General features: G+C 46.9%; 1 protein-coding gene across 1 annotated transcript; it reads left to right on the top strand.

The window, feature by feature from the left end:
• Positions 1-2,196: 2,196 nt before the first annotated feature.
• RNH1 (ribonuclease/angiogenin inhibitor 1) lies at positions 2,197-24,768 on the top strand. Its single transcript, XM_065403516.1, has 10 exons — positions 2,197-2,243; positions 9,648-9,753; positions 13,283-13,453; positions 15,192-15,362; positions 16,699-16,869; positions 17,826-17,996; positions 18,569-18,739; positions 20,055-20,225; positions 21,377-21,547; positions 23,963-24,768. Exons 2-10 carry the CDS (start codon positions 9,668-9,670, stop codon positions 24,048-24,050), a joined length of 1,371 nt encoding a protein of 456 aa, XP_065259588.1. The 5' UTR covers positions 2,197-2,243; positions 9,648-9,667; the 3' UTR covers positions 24,051-24,768.
• Positions 24,769-24,825: the final 57 nt, after the last annotated feature.

Here is a 24,825-nt window from a genome sequence, read left to right as displayed (position 1 = left end):
TCCTTCATGCTGCTGTCTTAGTTCCCTAGTAACTCTGTGTCCTCTCCCATTAGATTCCTCTCTATTAGCTTCTATGCTGTCTCCCTGAGGGAAACACTCCCTTACTCTCCCTGGTAGCATTTGGGCACTGATATTGGGTGAGGAGGGGGATTTATTTTTCTTCAAGGTGGAAAACCTAAGAATGCCAGTCCAGATCCTCAAAGGTATTTAGGCCCCTAACTCCCAGGATCTGGGTCAGCATGTCCAGTATTTTGTCTAGCACCGCCAGCACAAGTGGCAACTCTTCCCAGCCCCACCCGCAATCTCCCATCCGTGCACTCAGCAAAATGTGCCTTTTTGGCCTTTACCCCAGAGCTTGAACGGAAGTCATTTCACAGGGATGTATGGGAGGCAAATGTTTTTTCCTTTCTAGCCTTTCCATACAGATATTAAATTTAGCAAGAGAAATTGTGTTGTCCCTCGGTTGATCTGCCCGTTAGCCACCCCCTTATACCTTCTCCTTTTAATCTTCCTCTATCCTCACTCAGTCAGCTCTGTTCCCATCACCATCCCACTGCTCTGTCCCCCTGATTTCTGGCCAAGGAGAGGGCTCCTCTTTTATTTATTTATTTGGCAGCTGATATCTGAAGGGGAAGGTGGGAAAGTGTTTATTTTGCACTGAGTTACTTTATAACTCATTAATACAACGTAGAGAGTGGGAGGGCTATACACCAGGTTGATGATTATTGTTAGTATAGTGTTGCAAGGCTCTTTAAGACTGTAGGAGACAGTCCCCATCCCCACCCCAAAGAACTTACAGTCTGAGACCCTGGTCTTGCAATGAGCTCTGCATAGGACTTAGAATGGGCACAGTGCAGGGGTCCACCTGCCTAGCATTCATTGCAGGATCAGAGCCCGTGTTTAGACCTAACATGACAAGTGATAAGAGGGAAGGCAGAACAAAGGCTATAATTAAGACTGTGACAGATATTGCAACCCCGGGCAGTATTTTAATTTTATGCATGGTTTGTGTGTCGTGTTTGACTCCATGGGGGAGGGTTACCATAGCTCCTACAGAAATTAAAACTGTAGGGGGTGATTATCCCTGAGATTGTAAACAACTCCAGAGAGGCACCACTCCTTGTGGTGGTTTGCACATACTGGCTCCAGCTGTGTTTTCCAGAGACTAGGAAACAAAGAAAGGGCTTTTGGTATAAAAGGATGAGCTTGAATTGATGCATGACCGTCATTTTAAGTCACCAAATATACATGGTTCTCTATCTAAGGAGAGGCGCCAACCCTTGCTGAAGGGTTGAAAGGGATGTTGGCCAGGTATGTTTAGTATGGGTTTAAATCTGTTTATTGTCTTAATGTTTTGTATGTAATGCTTTTACCTAAAGAATAAAGGTGCTTGTTTTGAAAGAGCTGTGTGGTAACTCGTAACTGCAGGCAATACACTGGTCATAGGCCTCGGAGAGAGTGCAAAGCACAGGTGCTGGCTTTGGGCAGACTGGGTTGCTGGGGTTATCACAGATCAGAGAGCCGTGCAGCCTTAAAACCCCAGTCAAGGAGGGAGAGAGATCCAGATCTCTGCTCAAGAGAGGTGACAGCTGGGAACTGGAAACTTTAAGTGGGTGCCCTTGAGGGATGAAGGAGATGGAGGGAGAAGATAGGTGCACTTACCACTGAAACTGTGAGACAGGCTAAAGGGTGGCCTGTTTATCTCTCTATGAGTTCTTTAGTAAGTCAGGCGCTAGAAGCTGGGTAGCAGTAGCCGAGGAAGGATTAGGAGACCGGAGAGCGAAGGGGGCAGCAGGGACAGACAAGCCTGCAGCTAATCTGTGCCATACGGTGCAGGAATCATGTACTGCAATGGCTCTATCAGCCTGTGCCTTTAAGAGTGTGTCATGATGCCTCCCTCTGAGCCATAGTCATGCGTCAATCGATTCCACTGACATTAAGCGGGTGAGGGACGCTGTTACTAGGAAAACCCCACTTGCTAATGTGAGACAGTGGGCAAGCCTGAACAGGGCCCAACTAGAGCTGCTAGGAGAGCTCTTCAGCCAGAGCCAGCTGCGCTGTGCTTCGCTTCCTTCAGCCACCCTCCCTCCCTGGGGGAGCGGCTCTGCAGGGCACTTGACTGCTCTCCACCACTTAGACACAGCTATAGCAGGCAGGAGGAGGGGACTGTGGCAGCCAGGGCAGGGGTGTCTTCAGCAGGGCAGGAATTCCGCTTCTCTCTTCGGGCCGAGGCAGAGGATCTGGTAGGAACAGGATCTTTTCCTCCCTCTCTCTCTCTCTCTCTCTCTCTTTCTGCTAAATGCTCTTATCAAACTGTAGCTTTATGCCTGTTAACCACAGCGCAGGCGTCTGGCAGGAGTTCTATTTGCAGGCTTAGACATACTTTAACTGAGCCAGGGTTTTGCAAATCCTGCTGGGGGTTGTTGGGGAAAATCTGTCTCTTGAATGCATCGTTGGCAATGTGATTTCAGGACTGAAATGCAAAAGAGGGGTGGGGATGCTTCATTTCTTATCCAGATTGGTTAGGAAAATTACAGTGAATTCACTTGAATCCAAGCCACTTACGGGTGCGTTTTGTCTGAAATGCTGGTATCTAATCAAGGTTTAATATTTGCCAGGGCTGAGCCCCTGCATCTCTAGGCTGGGCAGTTCATAGCCCCGGCACTTCTGGGTTTGCTGCGTCAGTTATGAAAGTAAAAATATTGCGTGAGCCCCAGCACCTCTTTCATTACAAATTAAGCATTGTGTCTAGTTATTCCACTGTATTTTTAACACACCCATCTTTGACTCCGTTTGCTGTTGGGATGGGTTTCCACGCTGTCAGGCCTAAAACGTGGTGACTCCCAGATGGTCAGGGAGACTAAACGGAAGTGTTTCAGAGCATTCTGAACCTCAGTAAATCCTTGAACCACCTCCTGCTTTTCATCCTCAGAGCACAGTGACTTCTTTTTAGTCGCTTCTGTATAGGTTTCTCTCCCGTGCTCATTCTTGAGGTGAGTTTGTTTTTTAAGTCCCGAATCACTGTTTGATTCCACCCTAACCTGCTAGCATTTGATCCCGAGAAGGATCTGTTGAGGACCCTGGTACAAGTGAATAACAAGACCTGCAATGCCTTCCTCAGACACCTTAGTGTTGAGAAACTTGCTTGCCACCAGGGACTTGCAGATCACAACAGCAATAATTGGCCCTTTGCTGTGGTGGTCTATGCTGGATATGCAGATCCTATATACTCCTGATACTGTTCCAGTTCATTCAGATACCCTGACATGGCTGCAAAATCAGCTGCTCATAGTTAAGCTTTCACCTAATATCCATCCCCTTCCCCCAAATCCTTTTTTGAGCCTTTTTCCTCCCCCCCCCCCAGTTCTAGCTGATCTGTGTAGACTGTGGCTTTTTAGCCTTTAAGTTAGGTATGCATATTCAATAAAAGCCCCTTTGCTATATTGAATTATTGGCAGTATTGAGGCAGTGGCTGCAGGTTGTTTTACACCCTTTGTAACTGAGCTTTCTGTTCTCTTTTTGTGGGTCCTGCAATACTTTTCTTTTCAGAAAGTTTGTATTGAGCATTTTCGTTCCACATTGTCAGCTTAGTCATGCACTCTCTGCATAGGCATCATCCTCTCAAAACTGCTTTGTGTAGTATTTTACAATCTTTGCCTACTGGATGTTGGTATTTATTTAAGCTGCATAACCCTAGCTATGAGGCAGCAATCTATGTGATTTAATTAAGGTAATATTTATACAGCATCCTATGATTTGTACAGTAATTTATAGAACAATTAAATGACTGTGTCCCAGAACTTAATTGTAAGTTCTTTAATATGACAAGTGATCACAAAGGAGCGTGGGCTTCAGGGGAAAACGGACAAAGGTTACTACAAGACTACGTGATTACTTATGTTTGCTTTGGGTTTAATGGGATGCTGTGTAGGTTAGCTTTTTTTTGTAAATATTCATGGCTATAAACAAAGCCTAATTTTCTGCTGTGTAAATGGGTAAAACACAATTTCAGTCAATAGAACCACACCTATTTAAAACAGCTGAGAACTTGCTCCTACAGACTTTAATTATTGTGAGAACTTTTTACACTCTCCTTTTCTTCCACTTGCTGTTGTCTGTCCCTATTTTGGGCAATGCAGCATAGGAGAGGAAGAGAGATGGGGTGATGGGGAAGGGGCCTGGAGGGGGAAGAGTTTGAAGGCGGACAAGAACAGGTGGCATGATTACATTGGCTTGGCCGGAGTGGTAACAAAGGGAATACATGAATGGCAATCACAACAGTAGTTAGCTCCAAGAGAGAGGCCAAAGCATTAGAGCAGTAAGAGCTCTGAAGCAAAGATCAGGAGGAGGTACCAGATGGGTGGACAATGGCGAAGGGTAGGTCTCCTGAGTTCTGGAGACTGAGGTCTTCTCCCTGCTGATCCTGCTCATGTAGCGGCATCTCTGGGGAAGCTGGGCATAACAGGCCACCCTCAGAAGGGTGCTGGGATACGCAGTGGGGGGAAGCTGCTGTTTCTGGATAGCATGGGCTAGGTCTACACTACCTGCCTGAATCGGCGGGTAGAAATCGACCTCTCGGGGATCGATTTATCGTGTCCCGTCGGGACGCGACAATCGATCCCCGAATCGACGCTCTTACTCCACCAGCGAAGGTGGGAGTAAGAGCCGTCGACAGGAAGCCGCGGAGGTCGATTTTGCCACCGTCCTTACAGCGGGGTAAGTTGGCTGCGATACGTCGAATTCAGCTACGCTATTTGCGTAGCTGAATTTGCGTATCTTAAATCGACCCCCCCCTGTAGTGAAGCCGTAGCCAGTGACAGGCCATTGAGGACAGGAAGGGGAGTGGGGCTGGCTTGATGCTCAGAGCTATTGCTGCCTGTATAGAGGCGACATGGGGCCTGGGTAACAGGTGGGAAACAAAGGAATCACACAGCTCGAGAGAGCAGAGATCCCTGCTTGTGCAGGGGAAGCTGAAGATTGCTGCTGTGCCTTGGATCTTTCCTCCCACCCCTCTGCTTCCTGTGTTAGGTGGCTGTACTTATTTGCAGAGAATAAAAATAATAGACTCCCTACTCTTAGAGTGAAAAAGAACCAACTCCTGATGTACACACACTGAGGGAAAAGGAGCAGAGGATGGAGAGCAAAGGGGAAACACTGCAACAAATTGTGTGGTGGGAGAGGAGCAACGAGACAGTAAAAAAAGGGATAAGAGAAGAATAGTTTAAAAATGTCCTACTTGGTCTAGTCTAGGTCACTCCTACAATTGCTCCACCTGTCCTATGGGCGCTCCCCCCTCTGAGCTCCCATGTTGGGGGATGATCCTCCACTCTGCTTGGAGACCAGGGAGTCTGGAGAATTGATAGGGGCCTGTTCCTGTCTATCAGGCAGTGCCCCGTCATCAAGATCTCAGAGTGCAGGAAGAGCTAGTGTAGGAATATTCCTGATGGTGCAGAAATCCCAGGAGCGGAGCTCCCACACTGAAGGCAGGAGACTAGACTCGTAGACTTTAAGGTCAGAAGGGACCATTATGATCATGTAGTCTGACCTCCTGCACAATGCAGGCCACAGAATCTCACCCACCCACTTCTGTAACAAACCCCTAACCTATGTCTGAGTTATTGAAGTCCTCAAATCTTGGTTTAAAGACCTCATATAAGGAGGAACAGGGTGGTGGCACTTACCAAGAGGAACCTAGCCGGATGGAGGGAAAAGGAATGACGGCGATAGAACTAAGCATAGAAAGGGAAAAGGGGGAGGCTGGGGAAAGAGAACAGTTGGTGACTTAGCATGACTAGTGCCTTGTAGTCATATACACAGGAGATTGCTTAAGTGTTTCTACCACACCCCCTGGAGTTTTCACAAGGGATACGAGGACAGCCCCTTTCTCTCATGGAAAAGTACTTGGGCTTTTCAGTGCTTGTAGGCAGGCAGAACCTCACTTTGAGAGACAATCTGCATGGAGTTCAGTTGCTCAACCTCTGAAGACAGAGTGGCTGAGTCACTTCTGCTGAACAGGGAGTGTAGGTATTTCAAGCATGAGGCTTGGGCCCCTAAATCATCCCCTCTAGCTAAGATAAGAGACAGGATAGAAGAGAAAAAACAAGTAATAGGTGCAAGGCACTATCCACTAACAGCAGAGAACCACCTTTTAAGCTGCTCCTGGACAGAGCACTTTGGCTCATACCCACAAAGGTATTTAGGCTCCTAACTTTCCTATTGGGCAAGCAGGAGCAACAGGATTCAGCCAGCTAGGGCCTAGCTTTCACAAGTGCTGAACACCCTTCTCTCCAGCTGAAGTCGGTCGTGGCTACAGATTTTCAGCACCTCTGGAAGTGAGGCCCAAAGACTGCTTCACTATCATGTCACTCCTGACCTTTCTGTGTCTCTGGGTAAGCAGAGAAGGGATAACAGTCCTAGGAGGAGAAAGAGAATAGCCGTTAAACAAAACAAGTGCAGGCAGATCAGAGCAGTGGCAGAGCATGTTAGTTTGAGAGAATTCATCAAGTAGATATGCAGAGGAAGAAAGAGAAGGGAGGACACTATTACCTCTCATTTCCTCACAGATGAGAAGGAAGACAGAAAAGAGGGAAGAATAAAGGCCAAAAATAATGTGGGTGTGGGGAGCAAGTGGGAAAAGAAATCTAAAATGACAGGAGGAGGTAAGGGAAGAACCTGTTAGAGAAAGAGAGATGAAAACAAGGAGTTACTTAACATGGGGGAAGAGATTGTATGTAAGATTTTTAGCTCCCCACCTAAGCCCTGCTTCCACAGTGAGCTCCCTAAGGGCCACAGGGATCTCACAGAGAGCTCATTATAGGGCCATAAATAGCACTGATAATTAGCTGGAGAGAGGAACTCAAACACCTTTCCCCAACACATCAGAATCCTTCATCCCCTTACCAAAGGGAGGAACAAAAGACTAATTCCCCACCAAAGAAACTCAAACAAGACCCGTATGGTGTCAGTTGTACTCTAGTATTATGAGTTTATTGTAAAGGAAGACAGCTAATTGCCTACATCTTCCGCTATAACATGGCACACAGGGGAGAAGAATACCTTAATCACATGTCCTTTATAATGGAGACCAAGAAGGATGAGCATGCTAAGTAGGGCAGGTTCTTGAAAAAGCCAATCTGGGGGCCAATAAATACAGCTGCTCTGGCCTAGGTCCCTTTGGCTCTGTTTGGATTCAAAGGAAGGTATGGAGGAGGAAAAGCTGCTGAGTGAATCTCTGAGCTCAGAGAGAAGGAGGATGGGGAATCAGGGAAGGTTTTGCTCTATTATGATGTTTCTATTTTATAGATTGTATGTTTCTATAATATATTTCTCCACTTACCATTTTTAATGTTTTTGGATAGCAGATAATTTTTTGTTTCGTACACAGTAACTTAATCCCTTTGACTAACTAGATTCTGATATTATGGCAATGAGATGGGTCACAGACTTCTAAAAATTAAAATCCCTGCCTTCCAAGCTTCTGCTTTTGTCTGCTTGTTTTGGGGGAGTGGGTGAATACTATGCAATGTGTGATAAATCTGGCTGTTAATGTTAGTCAGTACAAGTCCTAGCCTCAGTTGGTATTAATGATTATACCTCAATTGACACTAGTGGAGCTCTACCATTCTGTGTCAGCTGTGGGACTAGCTGTGTCTGCTCCTTCTGAATGAGCTTTAAGAACATGAGTCTATGTACTGTAGTAGTATTTACCTGCAACACAGAGATGCTGGGAACTGTATGCTAGATTTAGAACAACAGCGTGCTCCCATCTTCTCATGTTAGAGTGGAGGGATTATTTATGCTTTCCAGTAAGATTTCCCTGTTGTATGCTATACTTCTTGTGCGAGGAGACAGTCTCTGGGGGACTGCATTGTTACCAGACTCGCCTCTATGGAAAAACTCCCCTTTATTTGGGATCCCTAACTTACTCTCTCCATCTTTAATTATGTTAAAAAAAAAATGATGTGGGGAGGACAGAATTAGAAGTATGAGGAAGAATTAGCTGTAGTGCGCAGTGCTTGTTCCTAACTATTCCACTCTGGTTTGGGCCAGTGTAGGAGGAGAATGTTAATGAACTTGACCTAGGTAGCATGACTTGAAATACCACTTGGCACCTAGAGTAGATCCAGTTTAACGCCTTCAAAAACTTGTTAGTTGCTCACTGTCTATATCTCCCCTTCGGGTAGACCACAGCTAGCGAACACGATTTGAAAAGTGATCACGCCTGGTGTGGACACAGCTGAAGTGGTGTTTCAAATAATGTTTAACTCTAAAAAACACCCTTCTTTGCTAGTGTAGATTAGACTTCTATGGGTCTGATTCATCACTGCATTGTGTATAGTCATCTCCACTAACCAATCAGAATGAGGGCATTGTCACCCACTCTGCACTGCAGTCAGATTGTGTAGTCACTTACACATGGTGTAGGGTAACAAGCTAGCCAAATGTAGACCTAGATAGTACAGTGGTACTTTCCAGGTTAGTAAGTGTTTGTAGAATCAGGCTGCTAAACTGCGAGATTTATGGGTTTAGGCTTAGCTATTTGTTTTGGCATATTTTTAACCTATTGTAAAGTATTGTGTATAAAGACTGTGGAACCCCTCTGACCTGTAATACAGGTTTACTGTATATAGATCATAACTTGTAATATGATTGTGGAACAAAAAACACCATGCTTCTCAGATGCTTGTAACTCAAAATTGCTCTTTTGGGTGACACCAATGGCTGAACATAAAAATACAGAAACCACAAAAAAATGTGCCCAGCCACTTACTGGTGTGTATTACCTTTCCAAGGCTACAGTGTTGCCATATCCTGATTCATGCAAACAATTCAAACGCTGCCTCTGTTCTGTGTGGTACCCGCTTTTGCTAACCGTACAGGAAGGGGGTTGGTAGGTTAAAAAATGACAAAATGCCCCCTGGAGCATGCAGAGCAGAGCATGCCATCTGAATGTCTCCCACTGCCCATAGCTCTGCACTCTGCACCAGGTGAACTGGTGAGAGTCTGATTCATGTCTGAATGGTGCTGGATCCTTCCAGCCCCATGAACTTTGCTTTCCAGTAAACTGGTTTTTGACTGAGAGATTTTTGTTAACATGGAACCTGTCCATTCCCATGACTCTCCTCCTCTCCATATGTACTCTTATGAGAGATCACTAGGTCCTAGACTCCTATCAGACTTCCCATGCTCTCCCTGAAGTACACACATGTACTGTGCCGTTTGGACGCCAGTGCAATATTTACAAAATGGTCCCCATTGCCTTTGGAAAGTGCACACTGTCACGTAGCCAAAAAGAGCCTCCCTCTCTTCTCACTGGGTTGAACAGTTGCCTAAAAACCACAAGGGTCTTGGCTGACTGTTGCAATAACTCTGTAGGATGCACATACCATCCAGCCACCAGATAGGGGCCTCTGCTGGGTTAGTCTGGCCACTACCTGATCTATCTCAACGTTGCAAATATGGAGTTAGTGTCTGTAACCTTTCAACATCGGCCATGTGTAAAAAGAGCAAGTTGCACAACTGTAACTTGTGGCGCAGAGGGTTATAAATCCAGCTGCCCAAGCATAACTGGTTGGGTTTGAAGAGGGAATGCTGGGTTTGTTGTTCTGCTTCAGAAATTACTCACTGTCATCTTGTTAAATCTTCAGGTCTTGCATCAGCATTTAAAATGGACCTTGACATCCAGTGTGAAGAGATGAGTGCGTCCAGATGGACCGAGCTTAAATCTTCCATGAACACGAGCAAAACTGTCAGGTAGTACCAGTTTTTCCCCCTAGAAGAGACCATATAGCAACTAAGCTGAATAGTTTCCTAAAGCAGTGGTTCTCAACCAGGGGTCTGGGGGCTGTGAGCAGGTTTCAGGGGGGCTGCCAAGCAGGGCCGGCATTAGACTTGCTGGGGCCCAGAGTAGAAAGCCAAACCCCCACCACATGGGGCTGAAGCCCAGGGCCCCAAGCCCCGCCACCCGAGGCTGAAGTCTGAGCAATTTAGCTTTCCGGGCCACCTGGCAGTTGCCCTGCTTGCTACCCCCTAATGCTTGTCCTGGCTTTTATATGCAGAAAAACAGTTGTCACAGGTGGGCCGGGGAGTTTTTATAGCATGCTGTGGGGGCCTCCGAAAGAAAAAGGTTGAGAACCCCTGTCCTAAAGGGTGGAGGGAGGAGTCTACAAGATTTTGGGGCGGGGGGGGGGAGAGGGGAAGGGAACAGAATGTTTACTGCATTTCAGGGACAATATTAACTGCAGTATTGTTGCTATGTGATACTGCAAACTTGCTCATGACGGAAGGATTCTGCTCCTCCTATGTAGGACGCTCATGAAGACATGCTTATCTAAAGAAACCTAGTCCTTGGTATGAACTCAGTCTGGGTTCAAATTCAGCATAGATCAAAAACACCAAAGTAGTGATGTCTTCAATGTAGGGTTACCATATTTCCACAAGCAAAAAAGAGGACACTGGGGGGGGGGGAGCCCCGCTCTAGCCCCGCCCCTGCCCCACCCCCATCCACTCCCTCCCACTTCCCACCCCCTGATTGCCCCCCTCAGAACCCCCCCCGCTCCTTGTCCCCTGACTGCCCCCTCCTGGGACCCCTGCCACTAACTGCCCCCTAGAACCTCACCGCTTATCTAAGCTGCCCTGCTTCTTGTCCCCTGACTGCCCCCTCCTGAGAACGCCCTACGACCCTACCTGTCCCCTGACTGCCCCGACCCTTATCCACACCCCCACCCCATATTCACACCCCCGCCCCCAGACAGACCCCCGGGGACTCCCATGCCCTATCCAACTGCTCCCCGCCCCCGACAGGACCCCCAGAACTCCTGACCCATCCAACCCCCTCTGCTACCTGCCTGCCTCGATCCCTCTCCACACCCCTGCCCCCTGACAGCCCCCCCGAACCCCAGACCTATCTAACCCCCCCGCTCCCTGTCCCTGACTGTCCCAACCCCTCTCCACACCCCTGCCCCCCTGACAGCCCCCCCAGACCCATCTAACCCCCCCGCTCCCTGTCCCTGACTGTCCCAACCCCCCCTCCCTGTCCCCTGACCAGGGCCGGCTTTAAAGAGCCCAGGAATCGGGCTGCGCTCCGGCCGGGGTTGCGGGGCTTGGGGCCGGGCCGGGGCTGCTGGGCGCCGCTGGGGCTGCTGGGCGCCGCTCGGCCCGGGCCCGGAGGGAGCCGCTCGGCCAGGGCCGCGCCTCCCCGAAGCTCTCCTCCTCGTGCCCCCCGCCCCAGCTTACCTGCTGCTGCCTCCCACCTGCCCCTGCTTCTTTTCAGACTTCCCGCGAAGATCTGATTCGCGGGAAGCAGGGGAGGGGGAGGAGCAGGTGGGCGGAGCGTTCAGGGGAGGGGAGGAGGGGGAAGACAGCTGCGGGGCCGGACAGCATGGTAAGGCTGCAGGGGATGGGGGGAGCCGGGAAGGGGCTTTGGCTGCCCAGCGGCGCTTGGCCGCCGCTTTTCTATCTATAAATAGCCGACGGGGGGAAATCCCGGACATTTTAAGATTTTTAAAAATCCCCCCCGGACGGCTATTTATAGACCGAAAAGCCGGACATGTCCGGGGAAATCCGGACATATGGTAGCCCTACTTCAATGACTATTTAAATATGTTGCCACTGTTCTGGTGTTCCTGTCTTCCTTGGTAGAATGTTTATTTGCAGGGGGTTGGTGTCTCTATCTTCTTTCCATCCAGAAAGGTGGGTTTTAGGCTAAAAAAGTACCCCTTGATGGGAGTGCCAGTCAAACTCCTTCCCTATGGCATTTCATGACCAGTCTTACCAAATGCTATAAATTGACCAGCATTTTAACATGTGGAAAGTCTCTCTCCCTTTCACTTTTAATCCTACATGCTCTGGCAGCCACCAAGAGTATATAACTTCGATTTTAGCCCGGTCAGCTAGCGAGTGCTCTGCTGGGAGGTAGGGAGTGCTAGAAAGAGTTGGTACCACACTGCTCCACCTCCTCTTGCTGGGAATCTGTACTCCTGGGCTGACCTCTTGCTCCTCTGGGTGGGCAAAACGAGCATTAAGCTAGTGGGGAAGGAGCAGCAGATTGAGGGCGATTTCCTTTGGGTCGGGTAGGAAGGATTGCGTAGGCCTTTGATATGTGAGTTATGTGGAACTAGCTCTGACTGTCTGAGTCCTCCCATGGGGATGGGATGCCCTGAGGGAACCTGGGCTACGTGCCAGTGATTAGAACTGCATTCTGAGCAGAGACTTGGCTGCCCAAGGCATAGAGGCTGAGAAGGTGACAGCAGCTGATAATTGCCAGGAAGGCAATAAGGATGTGGGCAGAGGCCATATGAGCTATGCATGCCAGAGCAGTCTTGGAAGTCTCTCTTTGACTGGAAAGCCTGGCAAAGGACCAGTTCATTTGGTGTCACTACACAGTCTGCCTAAAAGCTTCTACATTGCCCTCTGGACCTTTGGATTCAGGTGCACTCCTGCTGCCTGATGAACTGGCTAACTTGTTGGTGAAGAAACTAAACTTAGCTGCAGCCCAGGGCTAAAGCTCTGTTGGCTAGAGAGGGGGTTTGGGGCACATGCCATCTTCTAAGTGGCACAGATGGAGGAGTTCCATTCAGTCTGTCTCTGGCAGAATCTTATTTCCACTTCTACAGTAGCAGAGCCCCAGTAATGCAGGAAGAACAGGAGTACTTGTGGCACCTTAGAGGCTAACAAATTTATTTGAGCATAAGCTTTTGTGGGCTACAGCCCACTTCTTCGGATGCATAGAATGGAACACACAGAGAGAAGATATTTATACATACAGAGAACATGAAAAGGTGGAAGTAGTCATGCCAACTGTAAGAGGCCAATCAATTGAGATGAGCTATCATCAGCAGGAGAAAAAAAAACTTTTGAAGTGATAATCGAGATGACCCATAGAAAGTGTGAGGAGAACTTAACATGGGGAAATAGATTCAATTAGTGTAATTGAATTGGCTATTAGTGTAGCCCACGAAACTATTTATGTTCAAATAAATTTGTTAGTCTCTAAGGTGCCACAAGTACTCCTGTTCTTTTTGCGGATACAGACTAACCCGGCTGCTACTCTGAAATTAGTAATGCAGGAGAATCCCGTCTCCTGCCAAGCCTGGGTAGTGGAGTGGGCTTTGTCTGCACAACAAGCTGCATGTGGATTTGCTGTGATACACTCCAGGGACTGACTTAGGGTCTAAATAACTGATTATCTTGTTTAATAAATACATCGCTGATGGGGAATTCTTCAGTCATTGAGGTGAGCAGAATGAATTGTTAGGACTAATGCCATCTATCTTCCCTGCAGGCTGGATGATTGCAATCTCTCTGCTAGTCACTGTAAGGATATTGGCTCTGTCCTCAGTTCAAACCAGACCCTGACAGAGCTAACCCTGAATAACAATGAATTGGGAGACTCAGGAGTGGAACTGCTGTGTAAAGGGTTGATGACTCCAAGCTGCAACTTACAGAAACTCTGGTAAATCTCAGACTGGTGGTTGTGTTGCACTAGAATGCTTATCGGTCTTGATCAATGCATTGTGAGTAACTAAACCCTTGGGCCAGATCATCAGCTGAGGTAAATAATGCATCTCCACTGACTTCAATGGAGCTATGCCCATTTATTCCAGCTGAGGATCTGGCCCTATATTTTCTGTACTCTGTAAACGCCTCAGAAAACCCTGAATTCCTTATCAAATGGCTTCTCGTTTATTGGTAGGGAAAGTAAACTGATGCAACTTCAAACACTTCCTGAGTAATGACTGGAAGAATCTGATCCCTAACTGGACTAGAAATGGCTGACTTTTCCCAGCTCTGATTATTTGGCCAGGGCAGCTCAAGAAAGAGCAAGAACCACTTGTCTATAGCAGCTTTTAACACCTCCCAAATACCACCCCCTCCAGTCTTCAAAGAGAACTCTTTCAATAGCTACATATATTTGGGGTTTTAATCTGTTCTGCTCACTTGTTTACCACCAAGACTATAGTACATAAATGGATCTTGGCACTTCAAAGACCAAGATAAGGTCTAGACAGCTGGCAGCCACCCAGGGTTTACCTTGGCGGGGAATGGTTACAAGGCTGACTTTTGGTCCCTCAACAGTTCTGTGGGCTTCAAACTTCTAGTGTCCTCTAGTGAGAAGAGCAATTTAAAAAAATTGCAGGCGAGGGGAGCCAAAATATTAAGTAAATCAGACATCTTGTTTTTAAGATAGGCCTTGTAATAAGTGGATCTAATACTTTCCCCAAGAGGATGGAACACTAGTTATTGAGTCACATTTCAAATAGTTTCTTTTTAAACCTCAAGTTTCTCAAGAGCGCCAATCACAAATTCATTAGCTTCTCTCCTAAGCTAGGTTGCTTGGGTGTGTGGGTTTTTTTTTTTTTTTTGTGGGCAGTTCAGTGCATGTTAAACATCCACTGTTTACCTAGGTCTATGTGTTAAAGATTAAATCAGAAACATCGAACTTTTCTAAAAAGCAAACTTCCATACAGAACTCCATTAAGATGTTGTACAGGTTGTTGGCTCCTCTGAGTGATTTAAATCAACCCCCCTTCCTGGTAATGTTGCAGCTGTCATGCAACTACTCCTACCAGAAACAGCATTGGAGAGAGACCTTTACCTGCTCTCAGTGGCAGCAGACGACTGATATGTCCTGCAGGATACAGTAGTTAAATATCCACAGTGTAACACCTACACATCAATGGGGGATGTAAGCCAATATTTGGCTTAGATTTTTATTTTTGACTACTGTGCCCTCGCTCTAGGGAGTCAAAGGTAAGATTCCCTTGTTTTCTAGCTAGGAATAGCCTTTTGTTGGCTTAGACTTGTTCTATGTAGAACAACATTGCTGCATAGATACATTGGAATATTGTCATTATTTAATGGAAGAAATTCTCTTCTCTGCTATGGCTGCTGTACCAAGACGTTATTAAAAAAACATGGAAGCCCCTTGTTACTGCAACTCTAAAACTAGCTGATTAAAATTTTTTATTGAGGCAGAGATTATTGGGTCTGGCCTTATCATAGTATTTAGCTTGGCATGTAATAATTTTGGTAGAATTGCAGATGCTTTGTAAAGGCACTGAAGCATAATACACTGCAGCACTACAATGGATTATGAAGCCAAATAGTGGAGGATACACCAGTCTCTGAGGAGAACATGGTGAATTCTGAGGAATTCTATTCCTCATATGCCGGTTTCTTTTCTCCCTCAGGCTGCAGAACTGCAATCTAACAGATGCCTGCTGTAAGCATCTCCGTTCTGTTCTGAGCACAAAACCAACTCTGACAGAGCTGCAGCTGGGTGATAACAAACTAGGAACTTCAGGTGTAAAAGTGCTGTGTGAAGGATTGATGGATCCCAACTGCAAGCTACAGAAGTTACAGTAAGTAATCACTGGCCTCCTTGGTTCTTTCATGGATGCTTGACATTGTAAGGTGCTAGACAAAACTCAGGTGGATGGGTAGGTTGGGAGTGGAGTTCTGTCATCTCTCGTAACCAGCAGTAAATTTGCCTCCAGCTGCAAAAAAGTGAATATCTGCAGGGGGGAAATATCTGATAAACCATTTTAGTGGGGATTGGATGGACCCAAGGCCTTGTAATGTTGTGGCCTGGTCTCTAGTCTGACCACCTCAGTATAGCCCAGATTGGTAGTGACCAAAAGCTATTCTCATTGGTAGGTTGAGTGGTTTCAGCAGTGCTCCAAATCTTTGTTGTTCATTTTATTTCCCAACCACCTGCTGTATGGTTCTCAGTGTTGCATTCATTGGATCATCGGGATATGTTCCATGGAGCATAGTTTGTGACTATTCAGACAAATTGGTGGTTTTAATCCAATTTCCAATGGATAGGTCTCCATATCGAAACCACCTTTGACTGAGACCCTTGTTTAGCAGAGGCCAGGAATTAACTGGGCATGAAGAATTTGCTGCTTCCTTCCTCAAAAGGACAAACTACCACCCTTTGTCCTCCAGTTTAACCATCTACTTCTCACAGAGTTATGGATGGTTAGTCTGGCTCTTCCCATAGCCATATTATAGGGAAGGTGAAGTGGGTAGAGATTAGGTGCATGCCATTTACACAGCACTTTAGGCTCTTGTCCACTGCAAACAATCCTCTGACCTTACTTAATAAATAGTGGTAGGTGCCTATCAATGCAGAATGACCTGGATGTTCTTTGATCAAACCCCAGTCAAGAACAGGGAGCACAAACTTGTTCCATGACCAGCAGGAGTGCTGCTGATCAGTTTATTGCTTTTGATTCTGGTCTCTAAGACTGTCTGGTTTCTGATCTGATTCTACTAAAGGTTACCAGTTGGAGAAACTAACTCTTCTCCTCCTTTAGAAAGACATAGCAGTGGTGGTCGTATGCTCTCTTACAATTCAAGAATTAAACAGTGGTTGTCAGCAAACCTGCATGCAATCTTATGAAAGGCTTACTATTGAAACTGAGCAGATACCCCATCTGGTGATGCTTTCAAATCAAACTGACCGAAGCCCCCTGGCAATAGCATGGAAGTGCTATTAAGTTAGTAGCTGAGGTTTGGGGACTCCCCCCCCCCCCCCCCCCCCCCCATGAAAAGCCATGAGCAATCTGTATATTTACTCTCTGCTCTATCTTCCTGTCTGGTCTGTGGACAAGATCTCCACGCTGCTGACATAAGTGAGCTGAGTGGTATGATGAAGACTCCTATTTTGCTCTGGTTTCTTCTTTTTTGCAGGTTAGAGTATTGTGAACTGTCACCTGACAACTGTGAGATGCTGTGCTCTGCTCTGCGCACAAAGCCTTCCCTGAGGGTGCTCAACATAAGTAACAACAAACTGGGAGATGCAGCAGTAAAAGTGCTGTGTCAGGGATTGATGGATCCCAACTGTAACTTACAGTCACTACAGTAAGTAACAGCTAGTTCTCTCCAGTTCTAACTCTGCTCTTACAGAGACACACCACTTTCTTGCTGCCAGGAATACTTAAGAAATTCTGTGGCTTATCCAGGTACATCTCTGTTGCCATGAAAATTGCAAAAACTCTCCTGGCTTAAATTCTGCTTGGTGCTTGATTCAGGGAGCTGGCTTTCACTCTTCACTGCATGGTAATGGCAGTGGCATCACTGTGGACCAGACTTGCAAAGAAAATGTCCGATGGCTCCTATGTGGGAGTGGGGAGGGGAAGCTACTATCCTCCAGCTCTAGCTAGTCTCCCACCAGTTACTATCCAACTAAGTCTGAATACTGCTTCAGAATAACAAAGTGCACGTCTCTTCAGAATGGTGTGCGGCAATACACTCCTTGCCTGGGGTAAAGTCCATGGAGACAGTTTGGTGCAAGATCTGAGTTTCCTGCCCCATCTCGATCGGCAGAGCACTCCTGTTCTAAGCGCAGTATAGGCTGCAGAATCAGCTTATAGCATCAGCTGGAAGCCATGTGGAGGCCCAGTGTGTCTGCAGCAGCAGGAGTGCACCGTCCCAGCGTGGTTCTAATGGAGTTATGGTCTCAGGGACTCCCCTGGCTCTGTCTGTCCCCAGGACTTCCTTAAAGAGGGATCCTCAACATAAAGAGGTGACTTGTCTGGGCCTCTATCGGTTACATACACAGTATGTGGGTTTAATGAGCACCATAGTGCCCTAAAGGAAGGGTGATGCAAACTGTTTCTTCTGGGGGAATAATGGGCCAGATCCTCAGCTGGCATACCTTCACTGAACTCAGTGGAGCTGCACCAATTCAGACGGGCTGAGGACCTGGCCTGCAATCTCTCTTCCTGATTGTATTCAGGATGGTAGATGTCCTTTAATACACTGACGTATGGAGAAGCAACTGTTGAATTTTGATATGTTTCTTCTATTCTCCACAGTCTGGAGAACTGTCGTATCACAGCTGCTAGCTGTGGGGATCTCAGCACTGTTCTTGCTAGGAAGCCATCCCTCACAGAACTGTCTGTGGGAGAGAACAAGATTGGAGATCCAGGTGTAGCACTGCTGTGCCAGGGGCTACTGAATCCCAACTGTAAAATAGAGAAGCTATGGTAAGGGACACCAATGGCTACTTAACATCTGCACAAGTTGGTATCCTCTAAGTCATCTGTGTTTATTATGCTGGCATGATCTTGCCCGATATATGTAGAGTTTCTCAGTCAACAAATCCCTTATGAAGCAGGGGTGCACCTCAGACCCCTTCTCTCAGTGAGGGTTGGGTGAAGAACACTACTGAATAGGCAGGAAAGCACAGTGAGGTCAGTAAATGATCAAATTCTTGGAAGAAGGGCATGACAGAACGCTGCTGTAATGAATATTCAGTCATTCTGTTCAGTTTTCTGTACAACACTATGTACCCAACTTACCTTCTGTATTTTTAAAAAAAGGAGATTTTCATCTCTAATGCAGGAAAGGGGAAGATGTAAGCAGGAGAAGGCTGCTTACACAAAAGGAACTTGTAAAGTAAATGTGCGTGCATATAACAAGCCTCTTAGAGTTAAAAAAACAGACTCTACTGTTCTGCATTTCTACTGCCCTGGGTAAAAATAGGATTCACCCCAGATCAGCATATAAAGTCTTAAGCAAATCTTGAAGAATCCAATATTCCTATTGTGTTCCTCAGGTTATGGGAGTGTGGTGTCTCACCTGCTGGCTGTAAGGATCTCTCCCATGTCCTCAGTACAAAAGAGTCCCTAACAGAGCTGAGCCTGATTGGTAACAGGTTGGGAGACCCAGGAATGGAGCTACTGTGTCAAGGACTGAAGGATCCAAAAGCTAAACTCGAGGCACTATGGTAAGCTGCTGCTGGCTTCCTTTACAATGTTCACTGTCTTAATTTATTATTTTTATTAACAAAAATAACTCTTCTACACTAGGCAGTGCCCACACAAACGTCCTAACTGATTCAGGTCCTCTAAGGGTGGTGTGGTTCTTCTGCTTAGCAAGGCCCCAGAGGGATTCTGGAGCATAGAGCCCATTGAAGTCAATGGGACTAGTGCTCCTAAAATCCATAGGTAACTTTTTTGAAAGGTCATGGGGGAGATTTTTCAAAGTCTAGGAAACTGAGCATCATCAAGTTTGAACCCACCCATTAAGTATAATCCATTCAGTGACTTGGAAAAAGACGTTTGACAGGGCAGCTTTAACAGCAAATTGGATGTTGTGGTCTGCTAGTTTCCTGTTTTTGTATTGGATTCCTAGCTTTCCCATGGCTTTCTATTGCTCTAAAGCCTGAAGGCTTGAGCTCTAAATCCCACCAAGTGTTTCGGGATTTCTCCTGTGGTAGAGGAGAGGGAGTGAATTTGTTCACCGAGGAAAGCTATCGCCTTTAGCAATGAAAGAAATCTGTCTGCTAGCTGCAATATAAATATACATGGCTCCCCCTTGAAAGGGTTTAAAGAAATCAGTACTCTGACTGATGGTGGCAATTTTAGTCAAAGTGTAACAGAAGGTCTTCCCTACATCAACTTCTCTTTTCCCACCTCTATACTTACCTGGTGTAGCCTTCCAGACCTAGGTCCTCTGGCATCACGTGATCTGGGGTAGGAAGAGAACTGCCTCTTTGTGTGAAGGTTTAACAAGTGAAATAAACCTTTCCTACTATCTAAGCCAAAAGGATCTATGCGATTCATCTGTTTACACGGATAGCTTTTCCTCACCCTCACATTCACCTAGCAATAGGTGAGATGCCTCCTGTGTTGAAGGTGAATGGTGGTATGTCTCTCAGTGATCCCATTCAGAGTGAACTAATCTCGCATGCAGCTATGTGCCTCAAAAGAAGGAAGATCTTGCATTCTTTGAGGTGGGGGACATAATCTTAGTGTGATGCAACAGGACAATTGAGCCTCAGACCTGGGAGAGTGGATAAGGACATGGGTGATTAAAATAGCACATCTAATCACTGATGGCAAAGGACAGAAGGCCCAGACTTCACTAGGAATGTGGTCCCACCCGTCTAAATAGCTCTAATCACCAACATGAGGGGGAGGACGTGAGGCATTCAGGAGAGGTCAGCAGTCACAGAGGTTAAAGATGGGAGAGGAAGACACATTAGCTCATTCAATCGGTCTTTCAGCTCCTGAAGTTCTGGTTGTTCCTTTGCATTGCAGGATAAGGGAATGTGGTCTCACAACTGCCTGCTGTAAGAGCATTAGCTCTGTTCTTGGCACAAACCAGACCTTGAGAGATCTGCATATGGGTGGAAACAAGATAGGAGATGCAGGGGTTGAAATTATCCGTGAAGGACTGATGAACCCCAACTGTAACTTACGGTCCCTATGGTAAGTAACTTATTACTCTTTCACTTGCAGATATTGGTTGCCCAATAAAGAATGGGGGTGGATGGGGATAAGGCATCGAGGCTACAAAGAAACAGTTACAAAATACCAAATTGTTCCAACTGAGAACTGATGCTCAGTTATAGCAGTCATGGCTGGGAACAGAATGCTGTTGGCATTCATTGGAAGACAGTCTCCCTTGAAGTCCTCATTTCCCACAGATTCTTCCTTGTACTTAAAACTGGCCCTTTGGTAAGAACTAGCAAATGTTAACTCCAATGTTGTCTTTGGGGTATAAGCCACACTAACTAAAGGGGAGCTGGAGGAATCTCCCTAGGGTCAGGCTATCCCAAACCTGCCGATTGCAGGATTTGTTGCACCTTCCTCTGAAGCAGCAGGTACTAACCACTGTCAGATGTCATACCTGGCTAGATGGTGTCAAGTATCAGGGGGTAGCCGTGTTAGTCTGTATCTACAAAAACAACAAGGAGTCTGGTGGCACCTTAAAGACTAACAGATTTATTTGGGCATAAGCTTTCATGGGTAAAAACCTCACTTCTTCAGATGCAAGTTGGATAGGTCTTGGGTTCCCTAGCACACTATCTACTGACAGATCACACTGGTGCGCACAAAAGAATGGAAACAAGATGTGGGAACACTAATCTTATGCAATTGAGACCTCCACTTGTGCAACATCAAAACTCACCAAGCCTAATGTAGGCTTGCTTGATTTCCATCCATTAGCTGGGAAGGGCCAGATTCTGTCCTCTGTTACACCTGGCGTTTCCATGTAGCAGAGGACCGAATTTAATCATGAATATCTAATACTGCCCCAAGTCTTGTATGGCGCATCCTGCAAACAGATGGCAATGGGCTCTCTCTCTTTCTGTGGCTGGAGCCAGAAGAAAGGGATTGCCTACAACAAGTAGTCACAAAGGGCCCGGAGCACTGGTGTCTTTAGAGGGAGCACATGCTTCATGTAAAACACATAAGCTATCCTATGTGCCAGCCTCTGAAATGGTAGAAAGACACATGACAAGTGGTATTGCTGCCTGCTGCAGTCCTGGTTGGGATGTCTGAACTCTGGTCTGTTAGGAGTAAAGTGACTCTTAAGTCAGTATTCCTCTTACTTTGGCTTCTCTCTTTCCCTGCAGGTTGGGTAACTGCAGTCTCTCAGCTGCTTGTTGTGGGAGTCTGGCCACTATCCTCTCTTCCAAACCGAGCCTAACCGAGCTAGACCTGAGTAACAATTCACTGGAGGATGAAGGTGTGAAGAAGCTGTGTGAATCACTGAAACATCCAAATTGCAAACTACAGCAACTAGTGTAAGTGGTGCTCATTTTATATTCCCTCAGCATTGTGCTGGTGTCTTGGAATTAAAAGGAGAATGGGGGCTTCCAAGAGGAGACAGGGCAGCGAGCAAAGCCTGCTCTAAGGAAGTTAGTGTCTCGTGGGAATCCATGACTTCCTGCAGGAGGCAAACTTCTATCAGCTGTTTCAGGAGCTGCCTGCCCTTTTAAGGCTGTTTGCCCATGCTCCTGACACAATGGTTTACTGCCTTGTCCCTAGAGACCAGACTAAGCTGTGACAGGGCAACAGAAAACACTTGAGCCTGGTCCTTTTAAGGCCCTGTCCACATTGCAGCTTTAAATAGCTCACTGCCTGGGTGGTGTCCCATGCCACATAACCAAGAACTGTGGTGGCCAATCACATGACCCCTGTCAGAAGCCGGCTCTTCCACATGGTCTCCCAGTAACTGGATTCACCTGGCTTGCCTGCCCCTCAGCTGGAGGGACTTGCATGAGCTCCTTATTGACACAGGTGACTGGGCTCTGGAAGGGAGTCTTGGTGGCGGGCTTTTATTTCTATCCTTATTCCTTGTGAAGAGCCTTGGAAATGGGTTAGGGCTGGAAGGGACAAGCAAGTGGACACCACTGCTGCAGTAGGAGGAGGTGGGGGGGGGGGGGGGAGAAAGAAGAAACATTGTTTTTTATGTAAAGTTAGCCCATTCTGTCTGGGCCATATCCCAAAGAATTTCTTTGCTGACTTTCCCTTAAATCCTCTGACGTGACTTAGCCTGGGACTAGATGAGTAACACCCTCTCTCTTGTACCTGTAGCATGGACAGGCTCTTAGTCAATCTGTGGCTGAGACAGCTGTCCCTGTGTGACTGCATGGGGATGCCCCAGAATTGAAATAGCAGAACATAAAGGTCTTGTCAGTGGGACATTTCCTGTCCCTAACTCCTTCATGCTGTGAAGCTATTTTAATTCCATCTCCTGCTCTTTGACCAGACCATGCCCCCACTTCCCTAGGAACAGAGGAACTGCCATGCTGGATGAGACCCATGGTCTGTCTAGTCCAGTATCCTGTCTGACCGTGGCCAATATTAAATTAAAAGATGGCAAACTTAAAAAAACAGATACAAGGAAATGCGCATCACAATGCATAAAAAGACTGAACTTCTCTGCCACAAGTAGTCATTGAGGCCAAGCCCTTGTCAGGACTCATGGGATTGGATGTTTATACAGATGACAAGAATATCCAGAGTTCCGATAAATGTTGGAAGAAGCATTAAACATACTGCTGAAGCCCATCTCTAACTATCAGAGATTAGGATGAGATCTATGTAGGGGGCAGACTATCTCACACCATTCTAATTCCTTTGATTCTTGCTCCTGTCAGAGAGGGGAATATTGGATTAGATCAGGGGTGGGCAAACTACGGCCCGTGGGCCAGATCTGCCCCAGCAGCCATTTTACTCCAGCCCTCGAGCTCCTGCTTGGAAGAGGGTCTGGGGCTTGCCCCACTCCAGCCGGGGAGCAGGGTCGGAGGCTGCTCCACACAGCTCCCGGAAGCAGCAGCATGGCCCCCCTCCGGCTCCTATGCATAGGGACAGCCGGGGGCTCCACTCTGCACGCTGTCCCACCCCAAGCACTGCCCCCGCAGCTTCCATTGGCCAAGAACCGCAGCCAATGGGAGCTGCAGGGGCGGTGCCTGCAGACCGGGCAGCGTGCAGAGCCACCTGGTTGCGCCTCCATGTAGGAGCCGGGCGGGGGGGGGGGGGGGGGGGGGGGGGACATGCTGCTGTTTCCGGGAGCCGCTTGAGGTAAGCACTGCCCAGAGCCTGCACCCCTGACCCCCTCCTGTGCCGCAATCCCCTGCTCCAGCCCTGATCCCCCTCCCACCCTCCAAACCCCTCATCCCAAGCCCCACCCCAGAGCCCACACCCTGAACTCCTCATTTCTGGCCCCACCCCAGAGCCTGCACCCCCAACCAGAGCCCTTACCCCCTCCCGAACCCCAATTTTGTGAGCATTCATGGCCTGCCATACAGTTTCTATTCCCAGATGTGGCCCTCGGGCCAAAAAGTTTACCCACCCCTGGATTAGATGGACCATGGGTCTGATTCAGTCTGGCAGTTCCTAGAGGCAGATGCTTCAGTGGATTGTGTAGCTAGACCATGCTAGGCAGAAACAAATCCAGTTGTATGACTCTCCTTCAATAGCCTTGCTAGCAACTTAATACAGCTGAAGGCTACCCTTGGTTTAATAGCTCTGCCTGAGGACTTTGGTCTTGAACCAGGACTAGCAGAATAGTAAAGGCCAATAAGGCAGTTTTGGCTCAAACCTGATTGGCTCCTTTTTGTCGTGTCTTCTCCCCAGAGGTGACTGTGCCTTGCTCTCCAGCACTCTTTGATTTGATAGCATGCCTGCTGAGACTGTTTTTTTTTTCTTTTCAGTCTGTATGACATCTACTTGAGTTCTGAAGTGGATGATGAACTGAAAGTCCTGGAAGAGTCCAAACCTGGACTGAAGATTATTTTGTGAACGGTGTAGTTTCAGATGTGACCATCTGCTGAGCACTGTCCTCTCCCTGTTTCTGCCTCTCTATCTGAACTCTTCATATATGCAGTTAACCAATGAGTTCAATGTAGAATGTTTTTACCAAAAAAAAATTCATGGAATCTCTGCAGAATAATGTCCCTCAAGGGAATTGGCAGCCTGCTGTGTATTCATGAATGTATCAAATTTGAGGCTCATCAGAGCATCTCATTCCCCGAGGTAAAGAATACTAGGCATCTACAAGAACTGGGCCTTTAGCCTATAGGGGCAGCTCTAACATGCCTATTTAATGGGTCAATCAAGGTTTCTAGAAGTTTCCCTTCCACTTAAGAGCTGGCAAAAGCAGAACCACCTGGTGAATGTCTAGTATTCAATAGATGGTGCTTTTGCTGAGTCTCTGGGGGAAAGTATCCAGGAACAAAGCAAAAAATATTGACACTAAAATAAATGAAAGTAATGCACTCTTCCTGGAAGAGGTCATTTTTTCCCCTGGGAAAGTAACCTTAACAGGAGCCCCTAGATAAGGCTGATAAGAGTAGGTGCTCACTTAATACCGGACTTTCTTTCTCTTGAAAGAAATCTATAAAGCTTCTTTATTACAAGTAAAAATGATGATGCTCTCTCTGCTAAACTGAAAGTGAGTAAATTCTCTGAATTGTTCTGGCAAAAGTAGCTCTGTAGAAATGTCATTCTAATAAAGTTTCATTGCAAAGAATGAGATTCTTATTTCTCTGCTTTGTTCAGAAAGTTACAGTACAGA

Source organism: Emys orbicularis, chromosome 4, assembly GCF_028017835.1.
Source record: "Emys orbicularis isolate rEmyOrb1 chromosome 4, rEmyOrb1.hap1, whole genome shotgun sequence".
Lineage (NCBI taxonomy): Eukaryota > Metazoa > Chordata > Testudines > Emydidae > Emys > Emys orbicularis.
The sequence above is the reverse complement of the archived record's forward strand: the minus strand, read 5'-3'. Positions and strand labels throughout refer to the sequence as shown.

Excerpts from the sequence above, each read along its gene's own strand:
- RNH1 (XM_065403516.1), top strand. The coding sequence starts at position 9,668 with ATGGACCTTGACATCCAGTGTGAAGAGATGAGTGCGTCCAGATGGACC. Across the intron at positions 18,740-20,054 it reads GCTAAACTCGAGGCACTATG|GATAAGGGAATGTGGTCTCA; the intron begins GTAAGCTGCTGC and ends TTTGCATTGCAG. Across the intron at positions 21,548-23,962 it reads TGCAAACTACAGCAACTAGT|TCTGTATGACATCTACTTGA; the intron begins GTAAGTGGTGCT and ends TTTTCTTTTCAG.